Source organism: Filicampus tigris, chromosome 5, assembly GCF_054856515.1.
Source record: "Filicampus tigris isolate MCC_2025a chromosome 5, RoL_Ftig_1.0, whole genome shotgun sequence".
NCBI classification, from domain to species: Eukaryota; Metazoa; Chordata; class Actinopteri; order Syngnathiformes; family Syngnathidae; genus Filicampus; species Filicampus tigris.
The window spans coordinates 160,107-174,565 of record NC_141221.1 but is presented as its reverse complement, the minus strand read 5'-3'; the positions used below and the strand labels follow the sequence as shown (position 1 = coordinate 174,565).

Below are 14,459 nucleotides of genomic sequence, written 5' to 3'. Positions count from 1 at the left end.
AGCTTTATGAATTGAAATGGACTGTGTTGTTTGTTCCTGAAAGATTGCGTTTTGAAATGCCACCATTGAGTTTTCATGCTGTTACTTAATCAAGAAGTCACTTAGTTAAGTGACGTGTGAAACATCAGAGGAAGTTGCCGTGATCTTTGTTTTTCCTTCGTCTTGTTCGAGCAAAGAACTCCAATAAAGGCCAAAAAAATGTTGGGCGTTTGTGTTCCGGTAACCATAGCAACGAGGCGCCACACCACAGCACCCGGCAGCAGCGAGCGGGCGGGCGAGCCAGCCAGCGCCAGCCAGCGTCGCCTTCGACGTCGAACGTCAACGTGAGTTGCTGCTGAAGGCCGTCGCCACTCGTCAATCAATGGTGCAAAGTCGTGTGATCGGCCCGCCTGTCAAAGCCAGGACGACTTCGTTTGTGCCCGTTGTTTCTGTTGGGACAGCAGCGGCGCTTCACTTCGTGATTCTTCGAGCGACCAACAAATTGGGGAAACATGGACCCTCATTTATTCTAGACAATGTTGACTTCGTTCGAAAAATGCGCCGATTGATTTCTTCTTCGAACAACCCGAACGAGTCTTTTTTGTAATTCCTTGCGAATCTACAAATCCCAAATTATATGTATGAAAAATAGCTATATTTTTAGGAGGAACGCTGACAGTACACGAGGAGCAAATTCAACTCCCAAAACAAGAAAGCGCTTCAAAGTCTTGTCTTGCGCTCTTGGTTTCATGCTTGTATTGTTTGCGTTTTATTCTCTCAACAGCTCACGTTTGCCGTCTAAATCGAATGTCAGGTTTTAACCGCGAAAAGAAACACGAAAACCGAAACAGGATGAAAATGTGTGTAACGCGTTGTCATTGAGGCTTGTTTCAGTCCTCCTCACAGAAAATCGGCATACCATGACGTCACGTGGAGTGGGCGCGACCAGAGATTCCGTGACGGACAAGCCATTGCCGATTAAGGTAAATAAACGTTGATTGATATTGTTTTTTAATTGATGCTTTGAATCAAACATTTACAAATGTCTAAAAGCGTCAATGTAGTAGAAGAAATAAGTGACACACACAAAAAGGCAACATAAAAATAAAAAACAGTCTCAGGCACAGGAAACATTCGTTCGAGACCAATCGGAGATAATTCACAAAAGAACCGTAACGTACAAACACTTCTTGTTCTTTGTTCATGTCGAGGTATTTACATGCCGACGCAACTCGACAAAGAATACTTGAACGTTTGGAAGGGATTTGGACAACGTTATTTATTGGCAAATAACAGCGGCAAATTGGCATCATAAGGCCAAAATGTGTAAATCGTTTACGGCAATTGCAATAGTGTGGCCGTCTTTTTCACGCGCGTATTTTTCAACATCTCTCCAGAACTTTGAAGACACGGACGGGGCAATTACAAAACGAAAGCACAATTGTCTCGGTCTCATTTCCGCAGAAGGCGCGTTCGTCATGGACGTCAAGTGAATTATCGCAAGGATAAATGTTGCCGAGTACTTTCAATCGAAGCTCTCATTTGCAGAATCGAAAGGGGCATAAGCGTGGTCTTTTCCGATTTCGGTCATTTCATTCTGCGTTCCGGCAGAAGTGACCTCGCGGAGAGCTGTTTTGATAGCTGCAAAGCCGACTCCTACTATGCTGATTTTGACCAACTATTTCAGTTCCTCCGATTGTGAGAGAAAGTGACTTTTTCTATCTGGATATGAGCGATGACGTGCCGTCAACTCCACATTTCATCTCAGCCTTGACGTTTCCTCAGGAGCTTCCTTGGTCCCGTACGGCCTGGGGTTCAAGCATCCGCCGGCCGCGTCGTCGTCGTCGCCGTCGCACCTCTGCTGCGATCTGACGATTCGCCCCGACGTGCCTTGAATGTCTTTGTCGCCGTTTTGAACTTGTACAGCTTTGCCATGGTTGCGCACCTCGGCAATAACATCTGCGTTGCCCGATCGTTTCTCTTCCGAAGGCGCGTCGTCAGCACGGCCTTCGCCATGTCATCGTTTGAAGCCCGTTTGGAGGAGTCGGTCTTCGCGCGCCGCTTCTTGTTCGCTGGACATTCGGCGGCTCTAACGGCCAGGAGAGCAAAGCACCAAATTGCTCAGTGGCGTGGAGCAACGGTGACGCCTCGATCCGTTGAGTCGCCTTGCCTTTGGGGGTCGTGCTGCATTCGCTAGTTTGGGAGCGCCTCGCTGGCCGCCGTCCGTCTTCAAGGGCTCTTCTCCACGTGCCGCTGGTTCAAGCTTTTGAAGCTGACAAGGTCACGTGCCGTGTGTTGCAGGTACGTTCCAAGGCTCCGCCTCTGACTCTGGCGGCCAGCAGCAGGTTGCACGCAGACAAGGACGTGGCCGAAGGTAACCTTGTCCTCCGAAAGCCTTCGGGACGCATGACGTCACTTCCGGCGCCGCCGCGCCCGAGTTCTCCATGGTTTATGCGCGCCATGGAGGTGAGATAAGGAGGAGCCTTTGAAGGCATCCAAAGGCCCGAGCCCGCGAATCCTTTCTACAATTTGCACATTTTGCGCGCTCGGGTCGGGCCGAGCCGAAAGCGACGTCATACGAGCTCCGACGTAGCCTTCAGAGGATGCCGCCTGTGAATTGGGGGTCCGCTAGTCTCAAGTTGAACGCTAGCGCCCGAGCAGCTGGAAACGGCCCCTCGGTCGGTCACGCGTTGCACTCGTCGGGGGCCTTCAAAGCACACGCCGAGTTGAACGCATCCAGATGCAAAGGGCGTGAAAGGAGCGCTGCTATTTTCAACTTTGGCCTCATGTTCTTTTCATCGAAAAGTCAAATGTCTTCAGTACGCAACAAAAACAAAGGAATTGACCTTTGCCGTTCCAGTACTTTTGAGGGCACCGCATGACATGACTACATTTCAGGCGCTCAACAGCTGGCCACTGCCAATTCTGCCTAGCGACAAGTGATTGTGTCGTCCGTTGAATGTATTATCTATTAGCTGAAGTTTGGCAAAGACGACGAAAAGAAAAAGGAAATTGTGCCTCGTTCAATTCTTTGTAACATTCCGAGTCCAAAAAAGAGAGCTTGCCTGACGCGGAAAACAGCCTTGATGCTAGCTGAAGACAGCAAGCGGCAAAATGTTTGCGCATTTGTGTGCACGTTGGTTCGTGTGCGTGTGTGTGCGCGCGTGCGTGCGCAGCCTTGTCCCGGTGGAGGGTCCAGTCCCGACAGCAAGTCCCACCCCCGCGTCGACCCCCCGTCCCCGACTTCTTGACCCTGAACAAGGAAGCGGTGAAGTCTGGTCACGTGACGGCCAAACAGCTGAAGGAGTACAGAGCACAGATGGGCGTGGTCAAGCACTGCCCCGCCTCCAAGGCCCACAGGGGCAGAGCCTCGCTAAGCCCACAAGTCCCGGACATCACCTTTGGGGTCAAGTCAAGGTCGCGACACCCACAATTTATATATATATATATATATTTTTTTTTTTTTTTTTTTTTTCGGGGGAAGGACGATGTAGCGATCGGGGAGTCGTCGATGAGTGAACGATTCCGAAGGTGGCGATCACCGTGTTGAGAATCGTCGACTCATTACCGACCTCCCAATCGCTAGGTGGGCAGTTTTGAAGAACTTTGATGGTGTTCCTCAGGTCACCGACTTCCTTCTTTGACATTTTGTCACACGAGTACGCTCGCCGCTGGATGCAGGACAACATGAAAAGTCGCAGCGAGCACGAACGACGCCATGCGGTCAGTCAACGCACGCGCGCCCGCGCACACAAAATGACAACTGCCATGCTTTGTGTGCGTGTGTGTTTGCAGGTCAAGTGTGTGTCCTTTGCGCACACGCGCACCTCTTTACTGCGCACCAACACTGCGCTTCCCCACGTAAACACGCACACGCGCGCGCGCTACGCACAGGTAAGACACAGGCATGCATAGGGCGCGCGCGCACATACTAAATGTGTGTGCGTGTTCAGGTGGGCCCCGCTCTGGATACCTTCAGGAAGCGTCGCACAAGCCCGCAGGTCAGGTCAGACGGCTGACGCGCCTTCAAGGCAACAAGTTGGCGCTCCGGAGTCAGCCAGCGAGCGAGCGGGCGGGCGGGCGGGACGGTCACGCCCGCCGAGCGAGCCGTGACGTGACGTGGCATGAGTGACCGCAAGAAATAAAAGTTGAAGGTGAAAAGATCCCACCAAGGCATCCTGTCGTCACGTTTTGCAGCCCGATCAAAGACTTGCGTCCAAAAGACGGGGGGCCGCGCGGCCACGCGGCATCGTCCGCCGACCGGCAACGGGATGGCGGCGGACCTTCCCGGCGGAACTTTGGGCCAAGTGGCGCTAGCGGGCAAAAGCGACTCCTTGAGCCAGCGCGTGGCTCGGCCTTCATGAAAGCACTTGAGCTTAACGCTAAAGCCCAATGACGGCAAGCTGGCCCGCTGGCGGGATGACATCACAGCAACCGTATGACATCACAAACTAGCCGTGTGTTTTAATAGTTTCCCGCTCAAACGTTCACAAAAAGTGTGGAAAGTCTCCGTTTTCAGGTCAGGTGAGTGTGGCGTGCTCACTGAAGCTCCGCCTCCTTCTTCTTCTTTTTCTTTGTGGTCAATTGGAGACCGGCGGAGAATTCGTCAGCGGCGGCGTTCTTTGTCTTGGCGCTCTGCTGCCGATGCGACCTGGGGAGGGGGGGGGGGGGCGGAGAGGTTAGCATCTTTGCTAACACTTCGCGTGCGCATGCAGTGCGCATTTGTGCCAGTGTGTTCAGTGGGCAAGCATTAACTGACAACTTAGCGACGAATCATTTTCAATTCAAATTGTCCAAATGCTCAGAACATCAGTAACTAGTCTTGCGTTTGTGTTGTCCTCCATGAAACAAATGTTTGCTTTTACTTTGAAAAACAAACGTGTTATGGAACAAGCCATTTTCAATTCATGTCTGTGCATTTTCTGCACCGTCAATTGGGAATCATGTGCTGTTTTTCAATAAAGGGATGGAAACCGTTTTTCAAAATGACTGATCAATTATTTAAATAATCATTAGCTGCAGCCCTAGTCAAGTGTGTGTGTGTGTGTGTGTATACAGAGTGCAGCTTTGTGTGCACACCCAGTGAGTCATTGCGTGCGTGTCACGTGACCAGATTCAAATCTGAAAAGCAGTTGAAAAATTTAAAGCTGAAAGAGGTTGTTTATTCGGGCGTCCCGAATAATATGATACTAACGTCACCATACGATATCACGGTATGACCTTGGCTGTTTGTGGCGAGGTTGGCCGTATATAAAAAGCTCACGCTACTGTAAAAAAACCCAAAAAGAGCTCATATCAAAACAAAATCTGGTAAGAAATGGGCTCGGCCAGTCACGGCGCCAAGCGTCACGTGACGTCACTTGCGGTCGACAGACGTGACAAAATGGCCGACGGCTAAAACGGGACGCATTTTGCTTCCGTGTGCGGGCGGTCGCATGTTGCCACTCTGTCATCGGCCACCCTCGCGTCATTGGAGCGAGCCCAACTAAAGGGTCGTCGTCATACTGATGTTGAATTATTGTCGTCGGTCCGTCACCGAAACGACACAAAAAACAAAGACCTGGCCCGGCAGGAGAAAACATTCAATTTGATTCCACCGCTAAATGTCGTTTCAGGTGTTTTGCGTGCGCCCTCACTTGTTGGCGCCACTCGGGTTCCCGGCGCGGGCGAGGCCTCGCGGCGCGTCCCTCAGGCCGAAGCTCTTGGCGGCGTGGCCCAGGTGGAGGGCGCGGATGTGAAACACGTGCTTGAGGCGGGCCGGGTAGCTGGCGTACGACCTCAAGTACGAGCCCAGCGCTGAGCGCGAGGAGACAAACGTCACGTCATAGCGGCGCACGCCGGCGCACGGCGGGGGCGGGGCTCGTACCTCTCTTGGCGTTGCGCAGCGAGGCGGCGTCGGCGTGGACAAAGTTCTCAAAGTGCGTCTGCAGGACGGTGGCGCGCTCGCGAATCTCCTGCTCCAGAGCGCCGCGACTGGCCTGCCACGAGTCAATCACACACATTCTTGCAAGCGGCGCGTCGCCGCCGAGCGGGCGGGGTCCGGCGCCGCAAAAGCAAAATACCTACCTGGCTGCGGTACTTGCCCCGCCCCTTGTAGGCGTCGTCCTTCATGAGATGGGCCAGGATGTCGGGCAGCTTCATCTCCGATAGGCTGCGAGCAGACGGCGGCCGGCGCAAAGCGTTTGGCTTGCGCTATGAATAGCTAAGCTTCCGTAAGAAAACCTGAAGGCGGATGACGCATAACCGCCATCGCCGTCGTTTCGTGGCAATCGTGAAAAAGGCCAACTGGGAATTCCTCCGTAGCGTCCGCTTTTGCACATTGCGGTTGACAAATTCTAACCTTTTCCGCACCGTGACTTTTGCCATTGGCTTTTACGGGTAGAAAGGCCAACCTTCCATTTGTTACCGGTAAAAAGGCCAACTTTCGATACGCGAATGGAGCGGCGGCCACGCCCGCTCCAGGATGAGCGATGGACTGCGACAACGCCCAACTCCTCTTTGCGCGATCAGCATCTTCGTTTTGAGCACGTGACAAGTCCTCCGGGAAGGGTTTGGGTCCCGCCCCTTGAACCTCGTGCTCCGAGCCACGGAGGGATGGAAAGCCCCGGAGTCCATTTGCGCCTCGCTCTTTTGTAGGCGGTACCGACACCCGGGGCCAGAATCGGCATTTGGCCCCTTCTCGTCGGGCCACTTTTCTCCATGGCGCCGCCACAAACGTCGTCCGCCGACCCGATCCTACGTTACCGTGCTCATTTCAACGTCGGCTTTGGGAGGTGGGCCGCGGGGCGACCTCACCTTCCAAATATCGCCCACTACTTTGAGGATCATCGCGAGACAACATTCGGTATCATTTCGATGGACTTTCGGGGAGCGAAGACTCAAACGAAACAATGCAAATTCAATTTGTGTCATTCCGATTCAGCTTTTCAATGCGCTTATTCAAGTTGGGCGCTTCAAAGTCAAAGCTAAAGGCGTTTCCGGTCGGGACGTAACGATTGGTGGAAAATCCGTATCCGTCGCGGCGGGGCCTCACCTGACGTTGCCGTCGGCCAGTTGGTCCACGAAGGCCGACTCGCCGGGCGTGAGGAAGAGCAGGCTGCTGCCCGCCAGGCCCATGCGCGCCGTGCGCCCCGCGCGGTGGACGTACTCCGCCACGCTGCACGGAGGCGTATACTGCGCACGCGCGACAACACTTGTGTCACGCAAACGCGGACAACATGTCTGAGGTCGGAACGTGTGTTGTCACCTGTATTATCCACGTGACCTGAGGTAGGTGCAGCCCGCGAGCGGCCACGTCCTGAAACGGCAGCAACAGCAACAGCAACAAAACGTTTGGCACGTGCGGACGCATCATGTCAAGTGCGAACGGACGGACGGACGGACGGACGGACCGTGCACAGCAGGACTCCACTCGCAGAAGCCGAGAACTTGCGGAACACCTCCGAGCGCTCCTGGCCCACAAAACAAACAGCGGCTGAGCCGCGCCGCCGACCCGGGCCCGGCCCGCTCCCGGACTCACCTCTTGACGCATGTTGCCATGGAGACGCAGGAAGACCAGGCGGGCCCGGCCGGCGGCCGACAGCACGCCGCGGAGGACGGAGTGCAGGAAGTCCACCTCCTCGCAACTTGACACAAACACCATGGCCTTCTGGTCCTAACGCGCACACATTTGCACTTGCACTTGCACTTTCCAGGACACGTTTTCCTTCTCTGACTTTTTACTGAGGCCAGAGTCATATCGTTTGACATATCTGGCCAAATCAAACGGGGTCCAGTAGAGATAGACCGATACGGGGCTTCCGGGGACGATGCCGATTACCAAGGAGGCCGATAACCCACGTATGGGGCCCATATTCATTTTCAGCAAAAAAAAAAAAAACATCTTTAAGTATATGTCGATTTTTTTTATATTGAAAAAAAGTGAAAATCTGTTTTTGTTGTGAACTTCGAACAAAGTTGAGGGCGCTCCCAGGGTCATCGGCATGTCTTCCAAAGTGAAAGGAAACGTCAACAAAAGTTTCAAAATGACAGAAATGTTCCAATTTCACTTGATTTCAAAGAAAAAGAAAAAAAAGTGCAGCGTCTTCCCAGGCTCGCTAGAAGCCGACTGACGATTGAAATCGATACTTCCTCCGACTGAGCAGAGTTTATTAGCGGACATCAGTTGTTTCTTTTTTTTGGGGGGGGGGGGAGAAGGCCAATGCGGATATTGGAGAAAACGCCGACTATGGAGAATCGGTCTATCCCTAGGGTCCATATGGCACACGCACACACCTGGCAGGCGCGTAGGAGGAAGCTGGCGAGACAAACGAGCCGGACTTTACTGGGCACCAGCACCACAAAGTGGCGCAGGCCCGTCGGCAGCGCAAAGCTTTCCGATGGCTGGGCGGGGGCGGCGGGCTCGCACACTTGGACGCTGATCGGATCCTTCAAGCAAATGTCTGCCAAACGGGTCACGCCTGCAACGAGCGCGCACACGCGGCATCACCGCACGCACGCAAGAATCGGCGCGGCGTGGATTTTACCGTGGGTGAGTGTTGCCGACAAGAGAACATTTTGTCTCTTTGTCTCTCCAGTTGAGTTCAACGAGTTGAAGATGGTGGCGAGGTCCTTCTCGAAACCCAAGTCCAACGTCCTACACGCGCACACAAAAGATGAAAACATCGCTCAAGTTGCGTGCGTGCGTGCGTGCGTGCGTGCGTCTATGTTGCGGCGTGTAGTATTGTGAGTGCGTGCACGCATTTTGTTTACTAGTCTGTGTGGGTGTGCAATTGGTTTTCTTCTGTTGCAATATTGTGAATTAGTGCCTTTTGTCAACAGTTGTGTGACCACTAAATGGGTATCAAAGCAATCTTTAATCACTTCCGATAATCGACGAACAAGACTTGGTTGAATTTGAAGTCAGCTTGCGTCTGGAACCGAAGTAGACGGATTATCTTTGTGTTGACTCAATCAAACATTTGCCAATACACACACGCGCCAACGTTACGGACCAAAGCGGTCAATCAATCTTCATTGATTTCTGTTTGTGAATTTTCGGCACCGTCAATTCGAAACAATGTCCCGTTTTCAAGAAAATGACGGAAACGAGAAGCTCTGCAGTCGAACAAAGTGTACGTGCGTGCGCGCTTCGCTGGCATGTTGCGTTTGGTTTGCGTGCGCGCGTTACCGGTCGGCCTCGTCCAGAACCAGCCAGCGTACGGCGCCGAAGGCGATGCTGAGGGTGCGCTTGATGTGATCCACCAGACGTCCCGGCGTGGCCACCAGGATGTTGATGCCTTTGCGCAATCTGCCACGGCAAAAGTCGCACTTAGCGCCCATCGGCTTTGGCCCCAAACGCCTTGGACGGCTTTGCGCGTCCACCTGGCCTTCTCCGACTTCCTCTTCTCTCCGCCCATCAGGGCTCCGGCGACGATCCACGTGAAGGGCTGCCGGCGGGACGGGACGGGACGGGACGGGACGGGACGGGACGGGACGGGACGGGACGGGACGGGACGGGACGGGACGGGACGGGACGGGACGGGACGGGACGGGAAGGACGGTCAGCGCTTCCTGTCCTCTCCCAATAAGAGGGCGGCGGCCTTTACCTTGAGAAGTTTCTGGAAGGTGGCCAAAGTCTGCTGGGCCAGCTGGACAACCACAACACAGTAGGAATAATCAACGACGGCGTGCGCGCCTCCTGCTGGAGAGGCAAATCTGGAGGTGCGCTCACCTCCCTGGTGGGCACGATGACCAGCGCCAGAGGGCCGTCGGAGCGCCGCACTTTGCTCGGGAGACCCTGCAGGCTCTGCACCAGCGGGACGGCGAAACACAAAGTCTTGCCTGCCGCGACCACGAGGCACACGTCAGCGGGCGCGCGGCGGCGCGCGAGCGAGCGAGCGCACCGCTTGGGCTGTGCCACGAGCCCAAATTCAATTACAATGACGACAACCACAAAAATTGGCATCGTCATTAAAAAAAAAGCTGATTCATATACATTTGCATCCAACACGATATATTTGTATACACCAGGAAATCATACTTGAATTGACACATTTGCACCCTTTTAAAAATGTTCCAAGAACTCATTTGATCAATTTGGTTTGGTCCAAAAGGAAACGACTGACTAGATCTATTTGTCTTTGCATGTTGAAACATCTTCATGTTTTGAATCCCAAAACAAAGGAGCGTTTGAATGCTGGTGATTTCAATTCTTCCCTAAATAATGCATTTTTTGTCTCCATCATCCCGGAGCGGCCCCAACACCGACCTGAGCCCGTCTGCGATCGGACGATGGCGTCTCTCCCCGACAGAAGCGCCGGAATGCTCCGCTTCTGAACGCTGAACCGCCACAACAACACATCACTCCATTGTGCGTGTGTGCGTGCGTGCGTGCGTGCGTGTGCGTTACCTGGTTAATGTGGAGACATTGAGGACTTTGTTCAGTGTTGCCACCTGGTGGATGAAAAGAGCCTATCAGGGCAAAGAGCTAACTGTGCGTGTGTGCGCGCGCGCGCGCGAGTGTTACCAAGTGAGGGTGAAGGTCAACGTCTGAGAAGGACTCGGAGGTAAAAATCTTCTCCGTTAGCGGACAAACTTTGGCCCTTGGTGACAGGCAAAGAAAAGGACGTCAACAAAAGCGACAAGCCGGCAGGAGGCGCGCCATTCCTTTGGACAGCGATTCTCCAGCTTGATCGGATTGCCGATTGATGGATATCGATCGGGAGTCCGTCACAAATCACGCAAGCTCGTCTATGCGCTTCGCTTTGTTTTTTCGAACACGGTCTTATCCTCACCGGTCATACTGTCATTTGGGGCTGAGCCACGATGACAAAAATGGGCACCGCGATGACCTGAGCAAAACGGCCGCCCCCGGGGATGGACAAAAACGGCTGCGTTTTGCTACGCGCCGCAAAGGCAACATTCATCGCAGTGCCTCGTTTCAACTCGTGGGCCTGCAGAGACAAAATTTGTCTTTGGGTTGACTTGCGCTTTCAGAAGGAAAACAATTGCTTGGTCATTATCAAGTGAAATTCTCAAGCAAAAATCGAGTTCCCAATATGCGGTGACTCCATCAAATTTTCCGTGGGGTACTGAAATGTTTGGTAGCCGCAGCCTGACATTCAACTCCCCTGTCATAATGTCCTTTTTTTCTTCTTTTTTTCCAATTGTTGAGAGTAAAAGAGCCCAAGTGCTCCTCAAAGACAAGAAAAGCCATTCTCAGCCTTGAGGAGGGATGGCAAGACGCACAGTCAGCAGATGACAAAGGACCGATTTGGCCTTGCACCTCACCTGCGGACCTCCGGGATGTCTGGGTTGTGTTTGAACAGGGACGAGGTCTTAATGGCCGTTCTGGCGTCGGTTCTGGCGTCGGTTCTGGCGTCGGTTCTGGCGCCGGTTCTGGCGTCCGTTCCGGCGTCCGTTCCGGCGTCCGTTCCGGCGTCCGTTCCGGCGTCCGCCCCGCGCCGTATCTACGGACAGACGTCAAACATGAGGTGAGAAGCAGGAAGTCCCCGCAAGAGGCAGAGCAGTTGAATAAAGCGCCATACCTGCAGGTGTGCTGGAGGCGGGGCCTCTTGCAGTCTGGCCCGTTTGGCATGGCGCCGCTGCTTTTTGGAGGGAGGCAACTTCCTCTTGGTCACTTTCACTTCCTGAAGGGAAAACACGACATTGGTCGGCGAGGTCAGGTTCACTCACGTTCCGGCAATTTGACCGGACGGTGCAGACGCTCGTACTTTGCGCACACGGCCTTTGCCTTTCGCGACCTTTGTCACGTGTGTACGTTTGTAACTTGCGTGAGGGAGTGAGAGTGCGAGAGAGGGATTAAGTGAGCTCAGAGCAGCCCTCACCGACGAAGTGATGTTGATGCACAGCTGCTGGTCCAGTGACGACATCCTCGGCTCATCCTAAGAAAACAAGTCACGCGATGAGCCCGATTGAAAGCCGTCGCACCTGGGTGCGGCCCGCAGATCTGGGTTGGACTCCATGTGGCCGCAGCTAAACGTTTGACCGTCTCGACTCTGGCGGAGGCGGCCTATTCTGTCCAGCGTGTTCACGGGCCCAGAAAACGGGGGACTCGACACTGGTTCTGAGTTTCTCGAGCGCTGGGTTGAAAAGTTGAGGTCAAAAGTTATCCTCCACATCGGGATGAGTGGGATGGGTATTGTGCCACGCGTCCCCAGCCGAGGGCGCACTCCCTGGCATGGTTGAGGCTACCCATAACAAGTAGACAGCCCTTCCGATTCACAAAGAGAAAGAAAGGCCTTTGGTTCTTCGGAAGACCGTACTTGGCGAATTCACTGGGCTGTACTTTGCATTCTCCATATTGAGAGAGGGACAAACTTCAGTTTCAGATTCAACAAAACTGGGCGGGCTTGAAAACGCCGACTATGGCCACACTTCTCCATCTGCAGGCACACTGACGTATCTTACAACCTGGACTGCTAATGATGACTACTCACCGTAGTGAGAAGTGAAGCCACTGGCTGACATCTTGCGTTGCCAGGCGCTGAGCCCACCTAACACATTGACTTCTTTGCCGCGTTTTCGCATTATTTTCGGTCTCTACCGCAAAAAATGGCACAGTGTGTGGCGTACGGTTGTAGCAATGAGTCTGGGAGAAGCTCTAAATGCACACTTCATCGGTGAGAATGCGATTACTAACCCGAACCATCAACAATGAAATTCAAGCAACGGCCACCTGGATAAAATTCACTAAGACGCCATTAAGTCACGCTACTGAGATAATCCACTCGATGCAAAGAGTTAAATTGATTCTTTGAGAGGCTCTCATGACTCCATACACCGCTCCTGACGTAAAACGGCCACTGAAAAGTGTTTTCAGCAACAACTAAATAAATAAATACAGAGCAGAAGTGGTCGGAGCGAAGAGAGGCAACGCAAGATGGCTGCCCTCTGGCTTCTTCAGGTCTTTTGAAAGGGCGCCATCTGGTGATACGTTCAACAACCTTCGGACGTGGACTTGCGAGCAAACATTTAAACGACGCATTAGCGTGACTTCAAAGTTGGAACTTTTAACTTCAGCGAGCATTTTAGACTCGTGCCAACTCCAAGTGTACACTGTGGCGCACGCGTGTCGGTGTCGGTGTCACGTTCAGCTAATGCCAACAACATCCTCGCGCTAACGAGCAGCCACTTCCGGCTAATAAGCCTGATCGCGCCCACGAAGGCGAACGTTAAAGAGTGCAAACATGAATGCGGACGCGCGCAATAAAGTCAAAAACCACAACTCACCGCCAAGCACGCAGTGCGAAGCCACGCGTGGAAAATGGAAACACGCAATTCTTTGTCACGTGACGACGAGACCCAACCCTCTTCGTCTTCTTCGACGGAATTTAACGGGAGTTGGCATTCGTTGCGTTGCGTTACCGCCACCTGTCGTTTCCTCGCGCTCTTTGTGCAATGTGCCATCTCCTCTTGTTGGAATGTCTGCCACTACTGTCTCGTGTTGGAATGTCTGCCACTATTGTCTCGCGCCATTGCTTCGCCTTTTATTTTGTTGGCGTTTCCATTGCCACGAATCACTGGCGGAGCAAGAGGGCAGCCCCCTCCCCCGAAATGTGCTTGGGACCCCCACCCCACAGATAATTCACTTTTGGGTATTTTCCGATTTTCCAGGATTTTTTTCGCACCTCCTCCCCTCACCGGTATCCATGGGGAATATGGAATGAATGTTGTTAACCGAAGTTTTCTGAAGATTTGGAGGGGGTTGTAATTGTATCTTTTATTTATTTTTTGGTTGGGGGGGTTAGTAAATCAATGGGCCACTCAAAAGCGAGTCCGCCGCCATCCCTGCCCATCCCTGGTCTATACAAGCTCACAGTGTGTCAATTAGCTGAAAAGTTTGAATATCAAAGTAACCATCTGCATTGGTCTCTTTTCCCTGACATCTTTTAGCCTGAATGCGGAGATTTTATAACATTCTCTCCCCAGGATGCTAACCGACTGTGATCTTTGTAGCTTGCAACCACAGCAACAGCCTAGCTCCTGGCGTAAAGGAAAGGAGGGCGGACAGCCAAAGTCTCTTTGTCGTTTGATTTTTTCGGGTAGGATTCCAATGCCTGGTTTGTAATGATTATCGGGAGTTGAAGGAAACGTTTTGGCTTTGACACCGACTATTACAGTCAACAATAGCGTTCGTGCGAGCTAGCGTGACCAATGCTAAATGATGCTTTGCTAGCGGGGTGAGCCCATCAAGATGGCTACCGACCATGCAATGTGGGTAATTCAGAAAAGCTCAAAGCCCTCTATTTTAATTGTCACGTGTTCGCCGCCAGCGTAACGCGCGAGCGACGTTTCCGTGACGATTGGCGACTCCTGGTCCGCTCGCTATCCTGACCGTTGGCATGGAAACAGCAGCTCCACGCCGCCACTCTTCCAAAAGGAACAACGAACATTGCAATACCCAGTAACAAGGAACTGCACTCACACACGCACCTCCCTTTCGCTGCCGTTTCATATTTCAACGATGAGCTGAGCCT

General features: G+C 53.0%; 2 protein-coding genes across 6 annotated transcripts; one reads left to right on the top strand and one right to left on the bottom strand.

Annotated features, from left to right (window-relative positions):
* The first annotated feature begins 87 nt into the window (after positions 1-87).
* On the top strand, positions 88-4,147 carry cfap77 (cilia and flagella associated protein 77). 4 transcript variants are annotated; one of them, XM_086031276.1, is made up of 7 exons: positions 105-323; positions 874-962; positions 2,281-2,353; positions 3,156-3,396; positions 3,603-3,702; positions 3,775-3,873; positions 3,933-4,147. In XM_086031276.1, exons 2-7 carry the CDS (start codon positions 900-902, stop codon positions 3,996-3,998), a joined length of 642 nt encoding a protein of 213 aa, XP_085887402.1. In that variant the 5' UTR covers positions 105-323; positions 874-899; the 3' UTR covers positions 3,999-4,147. The 4 variants fall into 4 exon arrangements, with proteins under 4 accessions (XP_085887400.1, XP_085887402.1, XP_085887403.1 ...); XM_086031274.1 differs by having other exon boundaries at positions 88-323; positions 3,603-3,873; XM_086031277.1 differs by lacking the exon at positions 874-962 and having other exon boundaries at positions 220-323; positions 2,281-2,445; positions 3,603-3,873.
* A 271-nt stretch (positions 4,148-4,418) lies between these two features.
* On the bottom strand, positions 4,419-13,404 carry ddx31 (DEAD (Asp-Glu-Ala-Asp) box polypeptide 31). 2 transcript variants are annotated; one of them, XM_086031262.1, is made up of 21 exons: positions 13,213-13,404; positions 11,808-11,864; positions 11,508-11,609; positions 11,251-11,429; positions 10,487-10,562; positions 10,370-10,413; positions 10,229-10,299; positions 9,692-9,801; positions 9,567-9,608; positions 9,343-9,407; positions 9,149-9,268; positions 8,505-8,614; positions 8,254-8,438; positions 7,499-7,633; positions 7,371-7,430; positions 7,226-7,276; positions 7,013-7,152; positions 6,046-6,130; positions 5,846-5,957; positions 5,616-5,775; positions 4,419-4,630 (listed from the first exon to the last, which is right to left on the bottom strand). In XM_086031262.1, exons 1-21 carry the CDS (start codon positions 13,387-13,389, stop codon positions 4,519-4,521), a joined length of 2,193 nt encoding a protein of 730 aa, XP_085887388.1. In that variant the 5' UTR covers positions 13,390-13,404; the 3' UTR covers positions 4,419-4,518. The 2 variants fall into 2 exon arrangements, with proteins under 2 accessions (XP_085887388.1, XP_085887389.1); XM_086031263.1 differs by lacking the exon at positions 11,808-11,864.
* Positions 13,405-14,459: the final 1,055 nt, after the last annotated feature.

What these genes read in the sequence shown, in the direction of transcription:
- cfap77 (XM_086031274.1), top strand. Translation starts at nt 900, where the DNA reads ATGACGTCACGTGGAGTGGGCGCGACCAGAGATTCCGTGACGGACAAG. An exon ending in AGACAAGGACGTGGCCGAAG is followed by an intron (nt 2,354 to 3,155) that starts GTAACCTTGTCC and finishes GTGCGTGCGCAG; the next exon opens with CCTTGTCCCGGTGGAGGGTC. An exon ending in CGCGCGCGCGCTACGCACAG is followed by an intron (nt 3,874 to 3,932) that starts GTAAGACACAGG and finishes GTGCGTGTTCAG; the next exon opens with GTGGGCCCCGCTCTGGATAC.
- ddx31 (XM_086031262.1), bottom strand. Translation starts at nt 13,389, where the DNA reads ATGGCACATTGCACAAAGAGCGCGAGGAAACGACAGGTGGCGGTAACG. An exon ending in GACATCCCGGAGGTCCGCAG is followed by an intron (nt 10,563 to 11,250) that starts GTGAGGTGCAAG and finishes CCTGTCACCAAG; the next exon opens with GGCCAAAGTTTGTCCGCTAA. An exon ending in CCTTCCAGAAACTTCTCAAG is followed by an intron (nt 9,408 to 9,566) that starts GTAAAGGCCGCC and finishes TCCCGCCGGCAG; the next exon opens with CCCTTCACGTGGATCGTCGC.